General features: G+C 37.9%; 2 protein-coding genes across 3 annotated transcripts in view; one reads left to right on the top strand and one right to left on the bottom strand.

The window, feature by feature from the left end:
- Positions 1-314, bottom strand: part of LOC146690898 (uncharacterized) — a 38,174-nt gene extending 37,860 nt beyond the window's left edge. The window contains exon 1 of the mRNA XM_085434052.1: positions 237-314. Coding sequence (XP_085290178.1) covers positions 237-241 — 5 coding nt within the window. The 5' untranslated portion in view covers positions 242-314. The remainder of the gene's footprint in view (positions 1-236) is intronic.
- Positions 315-503: 189 nt separating this feature from the next.
- b3galt1b (UDP-Gal:betaGlcNAc beta 1,3-galactosyltransferase, polypeptide 1b) overlaps positions 504-25,819 on the top strand; it is a 67,032-nt gene continuing 41,716 nt past the window's right edge. The window contains exon 1 of one of the 2 annotated variants that reach the window (XM_085434048.1): positions 504-586. The gene's annotated coding sequence lies outside the window, so the exon portion shown is untranslated. Of the gene's footprint in view, positions 587-19,127; positions 19,317-25,819 lie in introns of those variants that run through there. The other variant, XM_085434049.1, reaches the window with a different exon arrangement.

Here is a 25,819-nt window from a genome sequence, read left to right as displayed (position 1 = left end):
TGCCAATAAGTTAGTCTTTTGGACTGATAATGAACCTTTTCCCAGGGTTACCTGTTGTGTTATTGTGTTTGAGGGTGATCTCGCTAACCTTGTATTTGTTGTTATATTGTTACCTGTGTTTGCCCCCTGCTTTATCTAAACATCATGGCAATAAAAACAAAACAACAAAAGCACACAAACCTTAAGTGTATCTTTAGAAAGACACAAACTGAAACACAAAATACCTCAGTACTCACTTCATTCACTCAGCTGTTTTATCTGCGGGATGAACGTGTTGTCTGGTTTGAAACAGTTTGCAGGAGTTGACGATGAATTCTCCCACAGCGTCAATCTACCTTGCTACTACAGTAGTATCTCTGAGCAGCCCTCACTCTCTCCCTTAGAGCGGATTGGTGAGGCTTGTATCGGATTGCGCTCTGATTGGTCGTTCGCTTCTCATAGAGCGGTACGTCAGTCCAGTTGCACCACCGCCGTCATGTTTCACCCCCCTCCTCAGTCGAACAACGGTGCTTTTTAGGATGCTGGAGCAACGCGGTATCATATCATCAGGACCACAAGTCTGAGTGGGATGGAGACAGTGAGTGAGGTATGTACAACGAGGACGGTTTTCCTCTTTTCCGTGCCAATAAGCAGTGAAAGATTACGCTTTTCTTCTCTTGTGGGATGCATTACGCAGGGATGGTTCTACTTTTTAAAATTTCTGCAGTATGAGTGGATTCATCCGTCCTCGCATCATCTGTCCTTCCACATTTCCGAGCGCTCATCCGCAGGTTTTCGGGTGTCCCCTCTATTGTTGAGCTTTGGTCTTTGCTTTAGTACGTTCGGGTTATCGGGATACCCGCCTGGGTCTTTAGGGATGCCGTTTGGCGACTTCGGTGCAATCCCAGCTGAGCACTCCCTGATCTCCGTCCTCTTTGGCACGGCTGTCACCTCTGCACTCACCGTTAGAAATGCGTAGTTTGTCCGGGGCAATGAGGACACCAGGTAGCCAAGTTACAATGCACCTGAATCAAAGTTTAAACGGATGCATTTATTCAATTTTTATGCGATTTTTTTTCTCGACGCTCGCTTGCAAAGAAAATAGATCTTGTAAGAAAATATTAAAATTTTAAAGATGGGCTATATTTGTCGTGACTGATGAATAATATAAGCTTTAGGAAATCGTTTAGATATATGGAAAGAAAAACGTTCTGCTGGATATTTTGCCCAAAATATATAAACCTTTAAATAAATGAAATAAAAGTCGTCTTGTATAATTGTTAGTGTTGTATCATAATTGTTATTTATTATCTGTTGGTAGTAAGTGATGCTCAGTGGATCACACTTTGGTGTCCAGTGGCAACATCTCCAAAAAGAAGAAAATGGATGCTCTTAAATTTCCCTCACATCACCTTGTGAAAAGACCTCTTTTTAGTGAATTCACATAAGCTGTGTGAGCTTCCTTAAACCTTAATACCTATGCTTAATTTGAGGCTTTACTTAGTCTCCATGGTAATATTGAAATATCATTTTATCACTTATGTAGCAAACAGTCTGATGAGAATAATAGGAAGGCTTAAAGTTTAGAGCCAAGAGACTGCAAGCTCTTCCTAAGAGTTGTGTTTCTTGCTGCATCTGCTGGGTCATTTTAGATCACTAGCTGGATCAAACGCTAATCCTCTTTGTGATCCAGCCATATGATGGTTTCCATTGCATGTCCATCTGCCCATACAGCCATTAACGCTCACTGCCAGACTGCCTCTGCATCTAGCAGCGTCTTGTTGTTTACGTTGTATGCAGCTGATCATGTGCCTATACTTGCTCATATAGGTTCGTGTACGTGTCTGTGCTCTGCTTACTCTGACTGCTTTCACTAATCACATTTCTGCAAGGTGTAATTAGTCGCGGGAATCTAAAGCTTTAATCCTTGGTTAAAGTACTGTATCTTTGCTTAGTCAGTGGTGCTTCCCGTGTTACACTGGGCTTACAATCAGCATTTATTTAGAGCACGTGAGTGCATTTTACATCGAGGCTGTTCAAAATAAATGGCAGCATACAAAAGAGATAATGTCAAGCTGACTCTATTATTGAATAGAAATCATCTGTAAAAATAAGGGCATTGTCATATATTAGATTATTAGTGATTCTCAGTGGTTGGAGAAATAGGTATAGTTTAGATAGAATAGAATAGAATAGAATTCAACTTTATTGTCATTGCACATGCACAGGTACAGGGCAACGAAATGCAGTTTGCATCCATCCAGAAGTGCTTTAGTGATATAGATATATTACAATATATATTAGCAATAATATAGATATGTGAGTAATAATATAGTAATTGTATATAAGAAATCTAATTATACATAAAAAGCTATCATGTTTATTATGTTGATCTGTGTAAAAATCACAGTTCTATTCTTGCACGGTAAATTTTAGCCATTCAAAGGGCAACTGAATGAAGTCAGGACAATAGCTCTGTATTTACCCATCCAAAACAGCCAGGACTTAGGCTGGCTAATAATAGGCTGACATGTGCACAGCTTATTTTCTTGCTGTATTTGTGCCAGCTCTTTCTCTTCCCTAAAAGCACAGATTGACAGACTCTTTACCAAGAAATGTACATTTCCTGGCGTATTTGAGAATAGCTCATTCAATAGGAAACAGCAGTTTTTCCCCATAGTCCAATTAAAACACAAATAATAGTAAAGTAATGATCCAAGGAGTAAACAGTAACATGGCCACAACCAAAGCAGCCCCATAACATTTAGGAAAAGGTGCTGTAAAGAAATCAGTGGCTACCACAGGACCACAATCTATGGATCTACAGTAATTTCTTGAGTGTCACTCACTCTGCTACTGTAAATCAGGATGATATACCTGCTTATACAGAGCAAAGTTATGGTTTCATGTACCTAGTATGTTTCTGAGAGTGGCTCTTCCCTATCTTCCTAAGAAATGTAATGCTTTTTTGTTGAGATGTTAAACCAATAACATGAATCTTTTACAGTGTGAGAATCTTAGTGGGTGTTTTGTGTGTAAAAGTGAGCCATTAGTCTATTAATGACCCTTAGTGAAATTGCACCATGTAAGGAGCATGGAATTGACTGATTGAATTAATGAAAGCAACCACAAGAAGCTTGTGTTTTGAAGTGGTGATCATTTGCACATGCTGTGACAACAGTCATAATGATAACAATCAGGGATCACCGTGGTACCATTCTAGTACTGCGAACTGCTTCTTTACTGACGTGTGTCTTTTGTTCTAAAATATTCTGGTTCTGACAGTTTGGCTTTTTGCCACTTTGTTGCTGTTTGACTGTGATGACACAGTGTTATCACTGTTGTGCATGTTTTGGGTGGATAGGACTGTTTAAACGTCGCTTCTGGGTCTTAAAAGTGGAAATGCCTAAAAGCTTCTCCTGGACTCCTGTAGTAGCAAAAAAAACCTTTCAGTCGTATAGACGTTTATGGCAAACTCCATTAATAATCATCAAATTGTGTGTTTATAAAATTTTTAACATATTTAATGGATCTGTTGATATATTTATTATTTATTATCATGGATTAAATTTGTTCTTCAGCTCTGAAAATTTCAGTGCTCCCTATAATGCTATCTGGCATACTCTAAAATAGTGTTAAATTTTGATTCTACTTTGATGGCCTTTAATTCGAGAATGTTATTGGATGGCAAATAAATTGAGAACATGCTGCGTTGGCAGCAGTAATCTTTTTTAGGGGTGGACCTTTATTGGCTGTACATCATTATCAGCCAATGATCACTTTCCTGACTGCCAAAAAAACTGGCAACTATCACTGGTTGTGCATTGTATCTCATCAGTTTGCAGTCTGGGGTCGAGATCATAAATGTGCATGATAGAATTTCACTATGCTGTCATGAAGGACTGAAAGACTTTAAAACAAGGCAAGTTTATTTGTATACAGTGGGGCAAAAAAGTATTTAGTCAGCCACCGATTGTGCAAGTTCCCCCACCTAAAATGATGACAGAGGTCAGTAATTTGCACCAGAGGTACACTTCAACTGTGAGAGACAGAATGTGAAAAAAAACAAAAACAAAAAAAACCCATGAATCCACATGGTAGGATTTGTAAAGAATTTATTTGTAAATCAGGGTGGAAAATAAGTATTTGGTCAATAACAAAAATACAACTCAATACTTTGTAACATAACCTTTGTTGGCAATAACAGAGGTCAAACGTTTACTATAGGTCTTTACCAGGTTTGCACACACAGTAGCTGGTATTTTGGCCCATTCCTCCATGCAGATCTTCTCGAGAGCAGTGATGTTTTGGGGCTGTCGCCGAGCAACACGGACTTTCAACTCCCACCACAGATTTTCTATGGGGTTGAGGTCTGGAGACTGGCTAGGCCACTCCAGGACTTTCAAATGCTTCTTACGGAGCCACTCCTTTGTTGCCCGGGCGGTGTGTTTTGGATCATTGTCATGTTGGAAGACCCAGCCTCGTTTCATCTTCAAAGTTCTCACTGATGGAAGGAGGTTTTGGCTCAAAATCTCACGATACATGGCCCCATTCATTCTGTCCTTAACACGGATCAGTCGTCCTGTCCCCTTGGCAGAAAAACAGCCCCATAGCATGATGTTTCCACCCCCATGCTTCACAGTAGGTATGGTGTTCTTGGGATGCAACTCAGTATTCTTCTTCCTCCAAACACGACGAGTTGAGTTTATACCAAAAAGTTCTACTTTGGTTTCATCTGACCACATGACATTCTCCCAATCCTCTGCTGTATCATCCATGTGCTCTCTGGCAAACTTCAGACGGGCCTGGACATGCACTGGCTTCAGCAGCGGAACACGTCTGGCACTGCGGGATTTGATTCCCTGCCGTTGTAGTGTGTTACTGATGGTGACCTTTGTTACTTTGGTCCCAGCTCTCTGCAGGTCATTCACCAGGTCCCCCCGTGTGGTTCTGGGATCTTTGCTCACCGTTCTCATGATCATTTTGACCCCACGGGATGAGATCTTCCGTGGAGCCCCAGATCGAGGGAGATTATCAGTGGTCTTGTATGTCTTCCATTTTCTGATGATTGCTCCCACAGTTGATTTTTTCACACCAAGCTGCTTGCCTATTGTAGATTCACTCTTCCCAGTCTGGTGCAGGTCTACAATACTTTTCCTGGTGTCCTTCGAAAGCTCTTTGGTCTTTAGCCATGGCGGCGTTTGGAGTCTGACTGTTTGAGGCTGTGGACAGGTGTCTTTTATACAGATGATGAGTTCAAACAGGTGCCATTCATACAGGTAACGAGTGGGGGACAGAAAAGCTTCTTACAGAAGACGTTACAGGTCTGTGAGAGCCAGAGATTTTCCTTGTTTGAGGTGACCAAATACTTATTTTCCACCCTGATTTACGAATAAATTCTTTACAAATCCTACCATGTGAATTCATGGATTTTTTTTTTTCACATTCTGTCTCTCACAGTTGAAGTGTACCTCTGGTGCAAATTACTGACCTCTGTCATCATTTTAAGTGGGGGAACTTGCACAATCGGTGGCTGACTAAATACTTTTTTGCCCCACTGTAGCACAATTCAACAACAAGGTGATTCAAAGTGCTTTACAGAGACATTAGAAACAAAAACAAATAAAAGCATGATTTAAAATTGATTAAAACAAGCAAACAAACAAACTAATTAACAAACAAACAAAACAGTATATAAAATCAAAACAGATAAAATCAGAACAATGGATAAAATCAGTAGTTAAATGCAAGTTTTGAATACAGTTGTATTTCATAATGACTGGAACAAAATGGAAGATACAGAACAAGAAGACCAAAACAACCACATAAAAACCCAAAAACTAAACACACGCAAAAACATCAGTATCAACCAGGGATGCAGATTGTGAAATTCTGGGATATAAAAATCTGGCTGCTATCCAATGCCAGTACTGATATTTAATTTAGCCTCTTTACTTTGTTTTGTTTTTTCCTTTTTGTGTGTTTTCCCCCCAAGGAAACAAAGAAATATTTTTTATTAAAAAAAAAATAGCTGTGATGTGTCTTAAGGTTCTTAATCACACTTAAAAAAATGTAACCGGCAAAAAAAATGATATAATCAACATTATTGGCCACTGAGTTCAGTTAATGTCATTTTTTTCCCCAGGTATACCAATATATCAGTCAACCGGGCCAGTGTCAAGTGATACTGATATTTGGATCTTGTATTAAATTAAAAAATGTCAAATAAATTGTTTTAGCTCAAACCTGCATCCATCGATATCAAATGTGAAATGTGATATACTCTCAGTCAATCCAGAGAATATCTAACGTGACAGATCACCTCCAAATCAGATTTACATATTTCTTCCTCTGGTTTGTAGTGGAATTTATCCATGCAGATGATTTTGTTGAGAATGGCCAAGTTTTGGAATCTAAAATCCCAAAAAGCAAATAAAAAAAAAAAAAACCAAAAAAAAAAACCCTGTAACAATCCAAAAAAAATAAAATAAAATTAGGGATATTTTCTTTCTACCCAACATCATCTGTCAGCCAGAAGAGTGCAGTTAGCTGTCATGGCATCACTAACATCTTGTCAGTGGGAGGAATTTGTTTCTGCACAGTAATTCAATTGGTGTGTGGTCTTCCAGGGGAAAAATCTGTTCCTTTAAAGTTTTTATAACATTATCAGTTCTCAGACATATCGAGAAGTACTTGCTTTATTGATGATCAGACAGGGAGCTGCTGCAAGATTAAACAGAAACCAAATCAATCAGCGCAGTAAGAGGCACACAAAATATTTAAATAAGTTCTACAGTTTTATTTTGAAAGTGTCAGGAAAATCCAACCAATAATTTAAATCAGCAAGGCTGTTATGGGGTCTAATATTTAATGATTTGAGGTACGGAAGATCCTAAATTGAAGTCACTGTCTAATATTTAATGATTTGAGGTACTGGATTGTACGGAAGCTGAAAACCTTCAAGAGGTTGTCGCACATCAAGTTAGGCTGAGAGGGAAAAGAAAAATATGAGCCTGGAAAAAAGAGGCTTCATAATGCACAGGATCAGTACCTTTTGAGGTCCAACTTTAAGAAAGGAGAGCTCAGGGAGAAAAGTGAGGGATGGGTCAAAGGATGAAGCAGAGTTTGCATTGATGTGAAGAGATCTGTAGAGAAGGATGGATGAAGGGAAAGGCTGTATGGGTGAAAGAGAAGAATGGGAAGCCCTCCAGTACCTGAATGCTTACAGCACATATTTGCAAAGTGCACAATTTGAAGTACTTTGCAAGTATTTTGCCCTTAACATTCCCAGTAGCCTGTCCTCTTGGGAAAACACCAAAATCATTCAGAAAAGTTGACCTGTTTAAACTCAGTTTGTTAGATGACATTAATAACAATTTGTGCTTTTGCGCATTAATAACTGTTTTCAAGAACCCCAGAAGATTTACAGCACTTAACATCCCAATCGCAGAAGCCATGTAATCACTCCCTCCAGTAGTAATGCTTTTACTTTAGCTGTTCAAATACCTCATGTTCAGAGTAATGAATTAAAATGTCTAAATCCCAAAACTGTAACATTTTATATGTCCTATTTTTGTGTCTATCCTGATCCATACAGTTATATCAGCTAAAGTAGTTATTCTGCTACTTTTACCACAATAAAATTAATCCTAGGGAAACAACTATATTAACCATAATAATTGTCTTGTATACAATTCCTTCTTTGCAGCAATCTGACTATGATTTCTTACTTTGTAAGACACAGCCTGATACGGTTTCTGTTATGCATGAAAACAACGCTAACATGCATCCATCTATGGTTCGTTTTTTGGCATTGTACTGTGACCACTAGATAACGTTAGGGTCTCGGCCATGTTTGCTGCGTTTTGGTGGAAGAAGTGTGCAGTACGAAGTGATTTAACAAGTGAGTGATGACACAAAGGTTAGAAAATTACATTTTTACCCAGTGTATCAAACCTAATGTATGCACGGTAAAACCCATTCTCAGATGCTAATCACGACTAAAAACTACTGACATTTACAGGAGGTTTAATGCCAGCAGTGTCAGCTTTGCCTCCTCTAGCCAGTGTTGCCAACTTAGCAACTTTGTCGCTATATTTAGCGAGTTTTCAGACCCCCTTAGCGATTGTTTTTCTAAAAAGCGACTAGCAACAAATCTGGCGACTTTTTTCTGGTGTTATTGGAGACTTATTTATGATGACTTTTTGATGTGAAAACAAGTATCACTCTTCTCAACAAGCAGCGGGTGCTGCCGTGGGCACCTTGCCCGTGCCAAAACCCTCATGGGCAGAGGATAGTCCTCTTTCTTTCTCTCCTACAACACAAGTTACAATTACATTAGACAGGCCAATTATGCAAATTAGGCAATGACACCATTTTGCGACTTTTAGGACAACCAATAGCGATTTTTCTTACTGTGGAGTTGGCAACACTGCCTCTAGCTGATACACAACTTCACACAGCTCCCTGCAGACAGGCAAGTAGCATTAAGGTAGCGACTAGCAACTATGGTTAATAACAAAAACAATAAAATGAACATGGGAGCTAGGCAGCATGTGCCCTGGCTCTCTACAACTTTATAACAGATAGGGTTAATTCACATGGTAAACCCATTATTTGTTAATAAAATGTGTTGTTTTTCAAATGCTGAAGCTGAGAAAAGTCTAACATTAACTAGACAGAAAAAGTAGCTGTGTAGCTTAAAAATGCTAATTTGATTAGCAATAAAAATGTGGAGGCAAGTCCACCAGAAGCACTGCAACACCTCAGACAAACTAAGTAGAAATGTTCTTTGTTTTTTGGCACAACCTTTTTTTTAAGACAAACTTAAAATATTTTCATATTTACACCTTACATTTTTGTTAATATTTATTTTTATATATAGAATTATGCTGTCACTGATATCTTTGTTGTATTGTATTAAATATATTTTTTTAAATGCCTCTTAATTTTATGTCTTTTTTTTTTTTTTGCCTCGGTGGTATAGAAAAATGGCATGGAGTATTTTCAGGTCAGTGTTTGCTTATGACTTTTCTAACAGCTAGCAAATACTATTTGTTTTTCGCGGTTGATGAGATACTTTGTCTTTAGCAAAACAAATCCTACTTATCACCGGAAAATTCCAGCCCAGAGGCAGTGCGGTAGCAGCAATGAAACATAGATTTAGAGGATACAAATTTAAATGCTGATGGTGTTGTTTTTCAGTGGCAATTACAAAGAACAAACAAAATAGATTTCAGAATAAAAAGTTATAGCAAAAATGCTGTTCAATGTCTTTTTAATGCTACAGCTAAACTAGATAAATGCATCACGCAGAAATGTGCCTTAACTTCGTCGGACATTTAAATTTAAATTTTTACATTTTAATATAAAACTCCATTATCTTCACTGGACTTTGACTTGTTTTCTGTCTCCAACATAATTGTATTTTATGGTCCTTTATCACATATAGCACTCTCCTGCTTTTCAGCGTCTTGTTAGTGTGTCTCTGCATCCGAATGTTCCCAGCTTTAATCATTCTGATCCTCCTACAGACCTACTGTAATTACTTTTTGTTTTCAATCTTTCAACAAGACTCTGGAGGAGCCTCTGTGTTTTTTCCCTCTCATTAGTTATATTCTTCTCATTTATGAGAATGCATCAAGAAAAAAAAAGCCCGTCATGATTTGGAATGCAATTCTAGATATTTCCTGTTACTTACATTTTGGATTTGTTTTGTGCTAAAGTTGCACAAATTCCTTAATGACAATATTGGTTGATTTCGTCAAGCTATTTATACAGTAAATTCTGATCTTGCCTTGTTTAGCATACCACATAAAACTTGTGGCGTTAGAATAAATCTGATCAGCGTTTCTTTTACTCTGTTTCATAAGTACAAATACTGAGATAGAAGAATTGTATTTTACTGAGAGGTACATAGGAACAATTCCAGGCAGTGACTGGTTTTGAGCTACCTTATTAGAGGAATGAGCCTGAACTGGGGCCTGTTCTTGTGTGACTTGATTTCCCCAGTGACCAGCAGACCAAACCATTTTTATTGCCGTGACAAAAAGAGCCATGAACAAGTTCTTTAGGAACCATGACCCTCAAATGACAAAGAAGAAAAGTTCCAAAATCAGCTTTAGCAGTGCTTCTGCAAGTCATATAGCTAGCAAGATTGTTTTAAGGAGCAGAGCATGAGAAGCATTAACAGTATTTTTAGGCTTACATTAACTGGTGTGCAAATGTTTGTTTTTGGGTGTAGTAATCTAAATCTATTTGCTGGCAGCACATAAAATAAAAACAAAAGCCAAACTAATACAGCCAAGGGAGAAAATACCAGAGCAGAATTAGATTCCTATTGATTTATTAATAATTTCTCATTACTGCCTAAGAAAAAAACATAATGATAAGGTGTGTTATTAATACAAATTAATACTTACTACTATAAATACTAATAGTGCTACTAATATGTTCCACTACTGTTTGTTGCTCATGGATATTTCCACTACAGTCCATATGCATTAAGATGCTCTGTAGTCAACCATAACTAAGCAGTGTTGTAATCCTTCAGCATATATTCTCTGACTGCCAGTCAATCTCAGCCACGTCCTGGCAGAGCAGCTTCATCGTCTTTAACAGTTTCTGAATTTGTTTCAAATCGGATTTATTTTCCTCATGCTTCAGCAGTTCACAATCCCTACAAATTTATTCTGAAGTAACAAATTACTATGCACAGAGAGCAATTTTTTTTCCTCTCTACAAATAACCCAAATGACCCTTGGAGGGATTGAATAGCCATCCTTATCTACCTTAGACTCTTGAAAGGATAATAGAATGGATACACTACTCAGTGTTCCTTTATCCAGGATACTGTCATAGGAATTTTGTATTCCTTATCAGACATTTTGTCCAATTCCAGTCTTCAGAGATGTGCCCTTTATACAGAGTAGTATAAAGTGGAAAGCAAAGGTTTTGAAGGTCAGATTACTGATTACCGTTGACGATGACGTATAGTTAGTTAGATATTTCTGTCCCTACAAACATCTTCACGGTGAATTGAGAGTTTGTGTATAATTTGATAATCATTCTATGGACTTATGACTGATTTTTTAGGAATACTTTATAATTCTAATAGTGAGGAGAGCTATGCAGGCAAAATTTCATCCACCTCCGTACTCAGTTAGTGGAGTAAATTTGGTCTGTTTACCAACAGAAACCAGCCACTCCAGACTTATGTTCCTTTATTTAAACTCCAATTGAAGGGACACACTCACACAACGCTCAGTGTGATGTGATTGTGCCCAAATCAGCCAGTTAAACATTTACACTCATTACATCCTTTCTAGGGATAATCTCTGGACCTCATCTTGATTTTGCTGGTTCGGTTTACCCTAATTCACCTTACAGAGTAGAATAACAACACAGATTAAACACAAGATAAAGACTGCCTGTGACAGTCACTGTAGGGAGGGAACCCAAATGCAGGACAGACAGGAGGCAGGGTAGAAGTCCAGAATCCAATCTTTCATCTAAAAAACAAACAATTATTATACCTACAGTTCAAATGAAGAACAGGCAAAAGTCAGCGTCAATAAAACAGTTCACACAGTCATAAGCGAAGAGATAATACGTCAGGGAAAACAAAACAACGAAAACATGGAGGTATGTAAAGAACACAAGGAATAGAAGTAAAGTCTGGATAACTTGACTAAAGAAGGAAGGAGATAATCTGTTTAGTTTTAAGTGAACAACAAGATGTATATATATATTTACCAGACATCTTGCTACTGGGTTGGAACCCCTTTTGTCTTTGTAGCTGCCCTAAATATTCATGTCATAGATTTAAGGTGCTGGAAGCATTACACAGAGAATATGGTTCATATTGAGATCATAGCATCACACGATTGCTGTAGATTTGCACAATATCTGTGCTGCATATCTATGATGAAAATTTCCCGTTCCACCACATCCCAAAGGCGCTGAAGTGGATTGAGATCTATTGACCGTGGAGATCATTTTATTACAGTGAATTCATTGTAAGTTTGAGAGGATCTGAGTTGTGACATGGCACATTACCATGCTGGAAGCAGCCATCAGAAGATGGGTACACTGTGGTCATAAAGACATGAACACGGTCAGTAACAATACTCAGGTAGGCTGTGGTTTTTAAACTCAAATTCTAGCCCTAAAATCTGAACGTTGTAGTAGTCCATCTACTGCAAGGTTCAACCTGTGCATTTAAAAGATGGTCATCAGCATACTTGGTTGTAACAAGTCATTATTTCAGTTACTTTTGCCTTTCTGGCAGCTTGACGTGCTCCTCTGGCATCACGATACACTTTCACCTTGAGAGCTGCTGCTCGCTGGATATTTTCTCTTTCTCAGACCAATCTCGGTAAACTCTAGAGATGGTTGTCTGGGGAAATCCCAGTAGATGAGCAGTTCTGAAATATTCAGACCTACCCGCCTGGCACCAACAGCCGTGTCATTTATTATTCTTCATTCTGATACTCAACTTGAACTTCAGCAGCTTATTTTGTCCTTGTCTGTATTGTCTAAATGCATTGAGTTGTTGCCATGTGATTGGTTAACCAGATATTTGTGTAAATGAGCAGATGAACAGGTGTATCTAACAAGGTACATCGAGCGTATACTGAGGGGGGTTGATAGGCTAATTGAACACAGGTGTGACTAATCAGGGCAGGGCATACAATCACAAAGGAGGGGGAAAACTAACAAAGACAGGAAGTTAAAGTGACGGAATACACAAAGGCCAAGAATAACAAAATTAAAGAAATTACTCAATTAAAACCAAGACAATATCGTTCCGTCCAGAGCTAAAACTGCTCATGTGTAGATTGGGTGATTGGTAATAATAATCTGACCTTCCACCAATCAACAAAAGACTGATGTATGCGTGCTACTAAGTTTCCCCAAAGTAACTCTGTTCCTCCTCTTAACCTAAAAGTAACCTATTCTAATAGTGTGACTTCCTGAATTACATTTTCTCATTCATTAAAGAATCCAAAATATTCTCTGCTGCCTTTTCACAGGATCACAGCTTTGTACTGTTGCCAAAAGCCAAGAACAAAAAACACCACAGCACATTGTTGCATTGTCAAGTCAGCCAACATTTGAACTGTGATTGTATAACAGCTGGTTGCATAACACCAGAAAGAGTTCAAACTTCATGTCGATAGATTTAATTGGTGTTTTTGCTGCTGTTTTCCAAAAATATAAATGTTCCAACCTTGTATTTAAAGTTATGAGATACCAAAATAGATGCTCTCAGCGGTGTTTGAATTTCATTGGAAATAATGAAGTCTGTCAATCTGTGAAGATAAATTATTTACAGATAAAATGTGAAAATCACAGATTGCTTTGACTGGCTGTGCTTGTCCAAGTTACACAATAAAGGCCTGGCATAAGTGTAAATAAATAATAGCAACATATGATATAATGATAAGTTAACAGCCAGGTAAATGTTCTCTGCTCATTTATACATTTTAGCTGATTCAAGGTATAAGCGCGAGCAGGTTAAAACAAAATGATCCAGTTTGAGAAATTCTCCAGGCACTGAAAGCTCAAAGTGACAAAGATCTGTTTGGTTGCTGACCTTGACTGAAGAGCATTTGTGTCTTAAAACATGAACTGAATTCTGACAGCAGCCTTGCTTTATCCATATTTATATTGGTGTCATTCAGGGCCCTGTGTGCCAACATGGCAAGCAGACAAAAGAAAGCTGCCCACAAGTGAACAACGCAGAGCCTTTCAGAGAGTGAATAGGTGGTTTCTGGAGGTCTCAACTAGTTAATATTCCAACTATATACAGTATTAATTCAGCTATATAGTGAAATACCGCAGTAAACTAGAAATAATTGATCCAGAGCTGCTACTACAAGAACTATGAGCTGCCTGTGATCTCAGTGCCATTCTTCCCTCTCAGGGCACAGAGTAATGGAACAGCCTGTGAAGGTGACACTAAACCTGCACCTTTCACCAATCAGTGTGCAGCCTGCTTGGAACTGATATTTCCAAGAATCCCCAGACAATTAATGAAGTGGAGCCTTGATGGTGACTGCAGACCTCTAAGTCCCACATCATACAGTATAATGTGCTTTGTTGTACAAGTTGAGGTGTGTCATAAACATATATATATCCTAAAGCTTTAGGGCTGTCATTGTAGTGGTTGCTTGAAAAGGGGGCTTCTAGCTTTGAGTTAAAGAGAGCAATTTTAGTCAAAGGAATCAAGCATATGATCTTTCCCTTCAAGTTTTTCAAGCACTTCTTCTTCCAGCATGCCTGTGGAGAACTGCAAGGAAGCTAGTGTTGTTGTTGTTTTTTTAGCTTTTCCTTCATACAAACATTTTCCTTCATCAACTCAGTAATTGTAGATGATACATTTTTGAACAAGGTAATGACGCCCCCCGAGTTTTTGTAAAAGTCACTTATTCAGGAGGCATTCTCCCTCGGAGGGCAGATAGGTGGGGAACATGTATTCGGTGATATTATTTTATATTCAGTGACAGTAATAAGAGGTGTTGCATTTGAAAAAAAAGGAATGAATCCCCGACAAATTAAATAGGCTTCTTCAAATAATGGGGTTGAAATCGTCTGTTATCACTTTGCTGGGGAGATATTGGATGATAGTGTCATGTGGGGAAAACTCTGTTATGTTTTCTATCTGCTTACAGCAAGTTGAACCATACTAGACCAGGATTAAATATCTGCTCCTGAAGGATATTTGAAAGCTGAAATGAGGTACAGAAAATATGCCAGGACTGAAAGGAAGAATATGAAACAGAAAGAAAAAAAAAATTATTATTATTATTATTTTAAACTCTAGCCTCCAGCCAAATGAAAATTTCTTTTGTAAACAGGATATTTTTGAGTTGAATATAGCTTTGCAGCTGTGGTGGTGCATGATTGCCTGGCCAGCCTGGGGTGCTGTAAAAGGCTTTCCTCCAGCCCAGTCACTTACTGTAGGCAGCAGGAAAAACAACTTTGACAGATCAAAGAAGTATTCATTAACATATTCAGCACATTAAAATAGAAAAAGCATGTGTAAGTCTCAGACCACTTGGCAAAGTCACTTTAAAAGCTGTTTGACATAGTCAAAGTCATATAAACAAAGTGGGTAAACTGTATTAAAATACACATTTTTTCCCTCAGTCACACAAACAAAAATCAAATTTGCCCTTACTTACAAGAAAAAAGTGACATGACAGTCTTTAAACAAGTGTTCAAATAAATGTATATCTCATGAGTCCAAAACATATCCCAGTCAAAACAGTCAAATCCTTGGGGGGTTCGACTGTTTTTGGGAACTTTTGTTTATATTTGAATATTTTCTGGTTGAATTTTCAGTTTGATTCGTAATATGTTTATATTATCATCTTTATGTTTGTCTTTAGCATTCCTATTTGCAGTCACTATTTTTTTTAACGAGAGTATTAGTTCCCTGAAGTTTTCCCTTCATGTCTGCCTTTCGTTTTCATTTCATCATGTGAAGTTTACTATAGTGTTTGAGTCCCTTTTTAGCTGTTTCCTGATTTAGTTTGGCGGTTAGTTGTCTCGTGTGTTATGCATTTAGTATTACTTCTCCACTTCGTTATCCTAATTAGTTTAGCCCGTGCCTAGTTCCCCAGCTGTGTCTAATTCCCTCATTAGCCCTCAGTGTGTCTGTGTGTGTCTATATAGCCCTAGTTTCCCTTTGTCTCAGTATTATTTTCCCTCTATTAACACATTCTTCTGTTTTCCTGCCATTGAGTGTGTGGATCTCGGGTTTCTGTTTATGCTCTTTACCATTACACATAAAGAAAGGTTGTTTTTTTTTTTTTGTGTGTGTGTTTCATGACACTGAGGCAGAACAAGTCAATTGTTATGTAAGTGGAAATGCCAGTCTTTCAGGTTGCCGAATGCTGTTAATAAATAATGCTTAGGATTTAGTCATAGGCACATCAAAGCAAAAAATATTATGTTGTGTGAAGCAGTAGCTAAGAAGCACCCAAAAGTCACCTTGGTTGGAAAATAAAACACTTTCTGAGCAACTGAATAGCTCCAGCTTATTAGCTTACTAGTTTGCATTAGTTTATTTCTTCATGCTTATGTAAAATATACACGATGTATCATGAAAATATGCTTATATAAGTTGTATAGTAGAGGTAGCTGTTTTCTTCTGTGTTGTGTATGTATTGTAAGCCGCAATACTTACACACAAGAAACGAATGAGGCCAGTCCAGAGCCACAGCTATGAAGATTGACTCAACTATTTATACACTGACTTCTTAAACCATAGAGCAGAATTCACAACATGCTATTAATTGTGTGATAAATCCATAAACATGACAATTTTACATTTAATTAGACGTTACAGTAATATTCTTTCAGGGACTAGTGCGCTCTTGTTAACCTTCTTTTTATCCCTTTTCCATCCATTTGCTTTGGAGGTTTTATTAAGTGTCAGGGGTATGAAACTAGAGGTCATCACTTTAATTTGTACGCTAAGGTTTGGGCTGGTTTTTTTTTTTTTTATGGGGGGGAGGGTGTTAATGTAAGGTTTTTATATTGGGTTTATATAATTCTGTTGTTTCCAAAACACAAGTCATGACCAGTCGATCTGTGCAAAATGTTATCAAGCAGCAATGAGACTAGTTTCCTTGTTTAGTCTGGTAGCTCCATTTGAAATCCTCCAAATATATCCTGCTCCGTATTTCGTGGGGGCTTTTTAAATTTTTATAGAATAGGTAGAAACCACCATAAAAAGAGAACTTACTAACAGGACCAACTGATACTGTAAAAACATGTTCATGAAGTTAGCAGCCAATCAAAAGCAATCTGGCTTAAACGGACTAAGAAGGAACTTAAAAAAAAAAAAAAAAAAGCTTGTTTGATGTATTGGGTGAATTTAGGGGCTACACATGGCTCAGTGTAAGATTATAAGATTAATTTGAACTGTGAGGCATTCAGATCTACTCTAAGAGAGCCCAAGAATAAAAAATGTGGTGCTGAACATGAGCAAAACGGTTCCATTTAATGAACAGTAAGCTTTGATACATACTTGAAATAAGTATTAGTAGCCATACAGTAAAAATTGTTCTCCTAAGGGCCACATGGAGAACATGTTGCCCAGCTCACCTATAATAAGCACATCCCCAGGGATAATATTATGGAAAGAAATATGCATTCACCTGCCACTGCCTCCTCATTAGCCAGGCCCTGTCTGTCCACGAGGTTATGCTGCTATGTAGCGCTGGGTCGAGGGAAGGAAAAGCAAAAGCCTTGAAGCGAGTCAGAGTGAACGTTAAGAAATACTGCAAACAAATTGTTTTGTTTTTTTAACAATCTAATAAATTATACCTCAATTAAAAGCCAGGGATTTGGAAAATAATTCATTTTAAATGAAAGGTTGGAGCAGCCAAGAGAAGTACTAATGAATTAAAATTAATTACAGTGCATTTACTAATCTGAAAAATGAAGGCTGTTTAATTTTTTTTCTGGTGCTGTGCTGTATTTCTTAATGCTTTGTATTTGTTTGTCGGAGCACATTTCACCAGCTTCTTTGGATTAAAATTGACAAAACGTGGGCGTACGTAGCCCACATTATGTTCCTCCTTGTTTCAGGGCACCTTTTCTTGTGAATGTCCCCTCACTAATGATGTCTGACAGGGACAGGTTGAAAGATAAAGGTTAATCACTCTGTGTCCAAGTGCTTAAAGACCCAAATCCTTTCTGCAGTGCCATCCTTTGTATTTCAGGAGAGTACCTGCGTAATTGGTTTGTAGAAGGGGAAACGTTTCACGACAAAGTGTAGATAGAGAATGTTTTGATGTGTTTGTAATGACTTCAGAGTTGCAGAGGGTTTGCTCTCTAGAATAACAACTCATTTCTAATTTCTTATTCAATCATTTTTCAAACAGGCCTGCAACTACTGGGACTAATTATGGATTGGTTGCTGTCCTTTTGGATTTCACTGCTGAAAGCTGTCATCTTCCTTTTGGTGGACAAGAGTATATTAAACCTAAGATGTTAAATCTTACATTTGTTTGTTACACCTCTATAAATTATGGCAAATATGGGAGAAGACTGCAGCGGACAGTGAAATAGAATATTTCTCATATAGCATGAAGGAATCTAGAAAGCAAGTATATGAAATGTTTTTTTTTTAACTGGATCAGTGGTGGAAAATGACTCAACTCTACACCCCCCTTTTTTTTTTTTTTTCAGAATTCATTCAAAATAGAGCATTCATTCAATAACACAGTGTAAATGATTTTTAACTTGTTGGATCCTTGGACTAGTTGGACCACGCATTCCCTCAACCTGACATTAGCAATCAGGCTGAGACATCATAGCAAGTTCACAACTAGCTTTCTAAGTTAAACCATGTTGTTTTTCTGCACCTTCACTTAAAAGGGGTGGCATTGGCACCATTTGACTAATCACAATTCTGGATAGTGAATACTGCTGATTTTTCAGAGGAAGCTGAAACTACTGAGAGAAAAAAATATAAAGGGGATAAACACACATTACACATGGAAATAAACACTTGCTACAGACTAAACAGCGGTGTAAGTGTCTGTGTTTGACTGTGTGTAAGAAGAAAAGGCTCGAAGGCTGGAAAAAATGCTGACAGACAAGTTGACAGATTTTTCAATATGATGAGTCTATCATTAATGCACGGATGAATTATAATCAGTATTTCATTGAACTGATCTTTAAAAGACAGTTTTCCTTTCTATTCTTTCAGCTGCATCCTCGGTGGTGTTTTAATGATCTGTGAGCAAAGAAGGAATAAATGTAAAAAAATAGAATTCCAATGTAAGATTGGTCTACCTGTATATTTGGAACGAGCTGAACAAGTGCAAATTGGTGCTCTGTTCTTAATGCTTATAAAACAGATGACAGCCAACAGGGAGGGGAAAAAAGGAATAAATATGCATTTAAGAATCTAATTCATTACTGATGTTCATTTAAGAAAGACAAAGAGTTGAGATACTATTAAAAATTTCAGACCCTGGTAGGGGGATCTTACAGAAATGCTATTCCCCAAAGAACTAATTGGTCAGTAGGCAGCGATTTCACATCGGTTGATCTCTAATCTGGAGCAGGTTATGTCTGCAGCGTAGGTTACCATGGCGATGTACCCTGGTAAGAAGTGAACGGCCTTCATAGTACAGAAATGTTAACCCTGAAGTTACCTGGATGAGACACAATCCTGCTTCATAGTACACGCTCAGATGGGCCAAACCAACTGATATCTCCAGCTGAGTTTTCCCTGATACCTTCAGGGACGTCTTGGAAAACAGAGGTCAGGGGCCATCACATCAGCAAATAGCATTCTCCCAAACATTCAGGTATTGTTCCCTTGGAGTTTTTCTACATCAGCTAGCTCAGCGAAGAGTAATGTGATTTCACAGTAATTTACAGAGCTTTTGTTGACTCTCTCAAGTGCACTGACTTGTGAAGCGCTAAATTTAAATAATCACAAAACAGAAAAGCAGTCTATCAGCAATGTGTTTTTCAGATTTTTAGAAAATGGCTGTAAAAAGTGCTAAACTGTTCAAACAGCAAACATCTACTGTATATAGTAATTCATGCGATGCAGAAATACTTCCAGGTATCAGCTGAAGGTTAAAAATAAATTACTGGTCCTTTCATACAGAGTTTCAGTTATTGGGTTTGATTGATAGTGTCAGTACTCTTGCTGCAATCCATCATATGGATTGCACATAGTTTTGTTGCTCACATTATATGCCATGCATCCAGTAATGCCTCTGTGTGATTTATTGCTCTTATGTAAGGTCTGTCAGGAGATCCTTAGTTTTATTTGAAGTGGAAACAATGAGCATATACTGAAATTTAGAAAAGAGTTTCTACCTTTAAATCTTAGACTGTATATAAAAACGTTAGTTCAGTGGTGCTGGGAGTGTGGTGTACTTTATTTTAAGAATTAAGAGGTGAACAAAGTGTCAGTGTTCAGTTTGCAACTGGCCTGTTTTTGACAGTTTCACTGTAGTTTGGCCTTGAAAAATCATGAAAAAACAGTCCCCTCAAAACACGAGCTGATTTTCTTTTTCTTCTTTTATTTGTATTTGCCTATTCTGTGCGAGCATTTACTTACTTTTTTCCATTTCGCAGCCCAAACACACCGCTTTTAATGAAACGTGTGACATACAAGGGTGGAGAACTGACAGTCTGATGTTGAAATGTCCCAGAAAACGCTGCTGTTACTAATCTCTATTTCACACATTGCCGCATACACAGCAGAGCATATATTTGCTATTTTTCACACCACATATAGAAACACTGCATTCAGTATGAGCTTCGATTTAGCGTGGTGTGTTGTTGTGAAGATTTTCTGATGCGTCTTGCACATTCTCTTCACTGTAATCTGTCTCATCGCTGAATTACAGTAAAACTGCCAAGACATAATTACAGACAGTAACTATGATGAATCCAACTCTGTAATTACTCTGCAGTTCAATTTCACTCATCACTGACTGTCACTACCAATTACTATCCTCATTTTGAGACATTTAGACATTTGCACAATGTAGGTGTGTGTTCTTTGGGATTATTTGTACAATCATAACTTACTTTAGAATTGTTTTGTCAACTCATGTTTTCTTTTTTTTGAAACAGAAGTCATGCCGAGTGCAGATTCATCTGTAGATGTCATAATGGGTTTATAAATAGCGAAATTTGAAGTCATCTGTTTAAATAATATACATTTTTGCTAAATAGAAGTAGATCCAATTTAAAAACTAAAGTAAATTTAACACTATGATGAAGTTCTCTTTCTTGTATTTATTTTTTGTTGTATCACTGTGTATTTTCTGTCACGGGCAGAGCTTGTAAGCAATGAGGGCACCAGTGTTTGTTTGAGGAGATCCACCTCAATCAGAAGGGAGGTCATGTTCCTGTTGACGGTGATGATCAAACTCCAGGAAGCCCAGACAGAGAGGGGTGTTGTGGCTTTCTTTTGAGCACATTGACCCTTCTTGGATAACCCTGTCACGTCATGATAAAATGCAGTTTTTTACTAGAGGATTGTTCGCAGAGCTTTTACTACAAAAACAGATACATGGGACACATTGATCCATCTTTGTGAAGGAGGCTGTTTGGTCTGTGGTAAAAGTAACTGACAGCCTTGGTTTTGGAGCCTGTAGCAGAGTTTACAGTATGAGTACAGGAGTTTTAGTTTGATGTTTATGCTTAGTAAAAGAATGGAAGAAGGGTGGTGTGTCTATTCACATGTAGGTGGGCTAAGTTGGGTAGTTCAGGCTGTAGAGCAGCTGCTGATTGGAAGGTTGGTGGTTCGATTCCTGGCTCCCCCAGTTTGCATACCAAATATCCTTGGGCAAGATACTAACCCCGACTTGCTCTCCGATGCATCCATCGGAGTATGAATGCAAATGAATGACAGAAAGCACTGTAAGTATAGATAACAGTGCTTGTGTGAATGGGTGTGTATGGGTGAATGCGGCGTGTTGTATAGACCGCTTTGAGTACTCCAGGAGAGTAGAAAACGCTATATAAGAATCAGTCCATTTACCAAGTTGTTGACACGTTAACATCAGAAGAAACAAAACCAAAAGCATCAATATAGCAACATTAAACATCGTGATGGGACTACTTAGGCTGTGGTGGAGTTTCCCTACTACATGCAGCAGTGCCTTAATTCTTCATATCATCAATTCAACAAGGTGCTGGAAGCATTCCTCAGAGATTTGGGGCCATATGACATGATGGCATCACACAGTTGCTGCAGATTTCTCAGCTGAATATCCATGACGAAGCTCTGCCGTTTCACCAAATCACATCCCAAAGGATCTCTATTGGAATGAGATCTGGTGACTGTAGAGGCCATCTGAGTACAATGAACTCACTGTCATGTTCAACAAACCACTTTGAGATCATCTGAGCTTTGTGACTTGGTGCATTATCTTGCTGGAAGCAGCCATCAGAAGATGCGTACGCTGTGGCCGTAAAGGCATGGACATGGTCTAATATAAGGCTGTGGTGCTCAGCTGGTTCTAACGGGCCCAAAGCATGCCAAGAAAATGTCCCCCATGCCATTACAGCACCAGCCAGAACAGCTAATAGCAGGCAGCATGGATCCATGCTTTTCACTTTAATGTGAAAGTCTCCATTGAATAGACGTATGTGTTAATGTGCAGTTGAACATGTGTACCTAATGAAGTGGCAGCTGTAAATGCCAATGGGGTATAAAGCATTGAGTTTATGACAGCCAAAGTTGATAAGACTACCAGTAACGCTTTAATCTTTAATAAATTCATTGGTAAATGCATATTCTGCATATAGAAGCTTATATTGCAAACTATGACATTCCATAAAATTAACAAAATACCAACATATTGAAACTCAGACGGTCATAAACAGACGAGATATGAAGATAGATTGCTCTTTGTTAGTGGCACTGTTGTGTCTCAGGGGCTGGGTGGAAACAGAACAGCTTTGTTCTCAGTGGTTCATCATTTACATATTTGATTGGGAGTCCTACATATGTAGCTGCTAGAGATTTACCCCTTTTCTGAGGAATAATTGGAGCTAGAAAGTAGATTCTAAAAAAGTAATAGTAATAACTGTAAGGTTTAGGAAATCAGGAGTTCAGTACTCCAGCACAAAGAGTTCAGTTCAAGGGATAAAATGTTTCCCATCTGACTGATGTCTGTGCTGACCCAGTTGCTGTACAAACAAGAGTCTTTGTACCTGAGCCTATTTGTTTCATTTTTTCTAACTCTGCCTGTTCCTCCCTATCTCATTCTCAGTTTGCACTGGTCACAGATTCTCCTGGCACTAGGCAGTTGAACTTGAAATGAACTTTATTTGCAGCACTTAGAGTTGTTATGCACTTTGCTATTATGCATTTTTCTCTGTCACGGCGAGAGCCGAGGCGGAGGCATGTGACAAGTGTTTGTTTGATTGTGTGTCAAACTGCCAAACCATGAGGAAGAACTCATAAAACTTTAGTGGAGATTTGAGTGTTTTTCTCAAAATTTGGAAATTGCATACCGGCCTTCATACAGCTCTCTTGGTGCCTTGCTTTTAATTATTGTATCATGCAGTCCATCTGTTTTCCTGCATGCTTTGATCCATATGTTTTATATTATAAATTGTCCCATTATGTAACCTAACTAGAACTTACTTGAAGTAGGTTTGTTCAAAATTCCTTAAACCTTTACCTCAGTCAAGATTGTACAGTATATATGTATTAGATTAGTATTAGCATATAATTGTATTTTTGAATACAATCTAAGTAATGCAGCATATGCCTGGTCTTAGAGGCACACAGTCTCTAGAGGATCTTAAATTCTCTGTGCTCAGAAGTGAATTTTAGCCATCCCCGTGGGCAAGCTCAGATTTGCAGCCAAACTGCCTGACTGAAACAAATGGCAATGTTTATTGTTAAGAATAAAGGATTTTTAGAAAAAAAAATGGACAAACACCACAAAGTCATATAGAGAAACTAAATATGTTTGCAAGGAAAATAATTGTAGATAAACAATTCAAACATATTTTATCTGCAAGATTTGGGTCTTGATGTATTGCCGCAAAGTCTGGCCTTTCTACACAAGCCAGCAGCATTGTCTTTTATACCCTACATAAAAACACATTTCTCTGAACCTGAAGCTGGCGAGTGATGAATGGCAGGCTGTTGTTGTGTTCTGCATGTTATTCTCTTGGCAGTGGGACTGTAGCCTCTCACTTTTGAAAAGTATTAGACTTTCTTAACCCTGCTGTGATGGATATGAATTTCTTTTCACCTTTGAGTCAGATATCCATCACATCCAGCTTTTTGGAACTATATAGAAATCTCTTTTTTTTTTTTTTAAGTAAAACATAGAGTGTGCACATTAAACAAGTAGAGATTTTGGCAAATTTAGGTTTTCTTTCTCAGAGTATAATGCATTTTCTCTTTTGAATTTGATGCATCTCAAATGTCAGGGTATGCATACCTACACGTAAACTAAGGTGTGCACAGCAGCTACTTCTTCTCTTGATATAAGTAAGATAGTTGTCTTTTTCTTCTCAGTCTTGAAAATATGAATCAATAGAGACTGAAGACTGGAAAAATGGGAAACAGTGAGGCTCTGTTAAGAAAAAATAAATAAATCTGTGATCCACAAACAAGCTATTAAATGTTTTTGAAGTTTAAATATGCTGGCAAACAGATGTCTTAACCTAACCTTTGGACAGTGCCTGGCTACCACTTCAGTCCATTAGCGTGTCAATTCAAAGCAAAGTAGCAAAGTTGAGGCAAGCTAATTGTCTGATAATAGCCTTCATAACGATCGGTTAGAAAATGAGTAAGTCAGCACTCGTACATTTGGCCTTATTTCCCAAGAGGTTACCACTGAAGAAAAAGAATAAGCATGCACCTTAAAATGTCTCTCTTTTATAGTTATGAAAGGTAGTTTTAAATTGCAATAGGCTAGCTAGGGAATATTACAAATGAGTATAGTGGCACAGTATAGTCCAACACTATCAGGAAGAGATTGAAATATGACAAATATAATGGAGAAGTTAAATAGAAAAGATTCACCTATTGGTGTGTGTGTGATACTGCAATTTCTGATATCGATCTGATGCCAAGTAAATACTTTCAGAGGATATTTATGAGGGGAATCATTATCAAATTTGAACATATCTTAATGATCAGTAAATTACTGTGATTTTTACTTTCCAGTATAAGATTTTAAGACAAAGCACACTTTTCAGCTATTTTGAAACTGGGTTTTTTGGAGACCGGGAATGTACGTGCCTGTTCTGTCTGAGAGATTTACCTCCTCCTCTCATCATTAGTTTTGATGCTCGTTCTGAGACAAAGCTCTTTCTTTTTTTTTGTAGTCTTTCAAATCTTTTTACTAGTTGATGGTGTTACCGCAGTGGAGAATTTCCTGTCAACACGTGTCACCGTTTTATGTGTTTTTATTTACATCTGTAAAGTTAGTTTCTGATTCTTTCATGCTAATACTGCTCCAGTATCAATACCAGCATTGTTATTGATTCTGTCAATATTTGGACCAGTCTGCTCCTAAAAGGTGATTTTAGGAAAGGTCTGTGTTAGATCAGGATTAGTCCTAGGTGCTCTCTATCATCGCACACCTGCAGACACTGTAGATGCTTTATTGTTCTTATTAACAAACATTTTCTTGCATAGCTTTTTTCAAAAAATAGTTATAAAGTTCCTTGTAGCATACAATAAGCTAGGTCACAATCAAAAATCAGAAAGAAATCAGAAATATAGTCAAAGCAGCAACAAATCTGAGCATAAAAACTGAAAGGAGGAAATAATGTGGCAAGCAAGATGAACAAATACTGTAAAAATAAACAAAAATGGATACTAAATTTACTAAAGTTTGGAGGACAAAGCTGTGGGACTCAACAGAAAATGTCAGATTATTATTTATTTTTTTAGACATTGGGCTTGCGTTACATTGAGGCAACAAGGTAGCAGAGCAGGTTGTCTGCCATTCGTAAGGTCAGTGGGTTGTTCTCAGACTCCTCCAGTCAGGAAACAACTGGAGGGGTCTGTATCCTTGGGCAAGATAATGAACCTCGAGTTTTCCTCTGACACATCCATGAGATTGCAAACATTAGACAGCGCTTAGAAATAAAAGCACTGTATGAGTGTGTATTTGTGACTGGGTGAATAAAACTTGCAGTAGAAAGTGCTTTGAGTGTTCAACTGAATAGAAAGGTGCTATATAAGTACCAGTCCATTTAACATTTATCACGCTGTGGAAATAGTTATGAAGGTCTCACCTGAGCCAGGCAGCAGCTCAGTTCACAAGGCGTGACTACAGTAATAATGTAAGGTCATGTAAAGCTT

This window comes from Copadichromis virginalis, linkage group LG16, assembly GCF_057382275.1.
Source record: "Copadichromis virginalis isolate Kocher_CV1m ecotype Utaka linkage group LG16, C_Virginalis_male_GT1.1, whole genome shotgun sequence".
In the NCBI taxonomy this organism is placed as follows: Eukaryota; Metazoa; Chordata; class Actinopteri; order Cichliformes; family Cichlidae; genus Copadichromis; species Copadichromis virginalis.
This window is presented reverse-complemented; position numbering and strand designations above follow the sequence as displayed.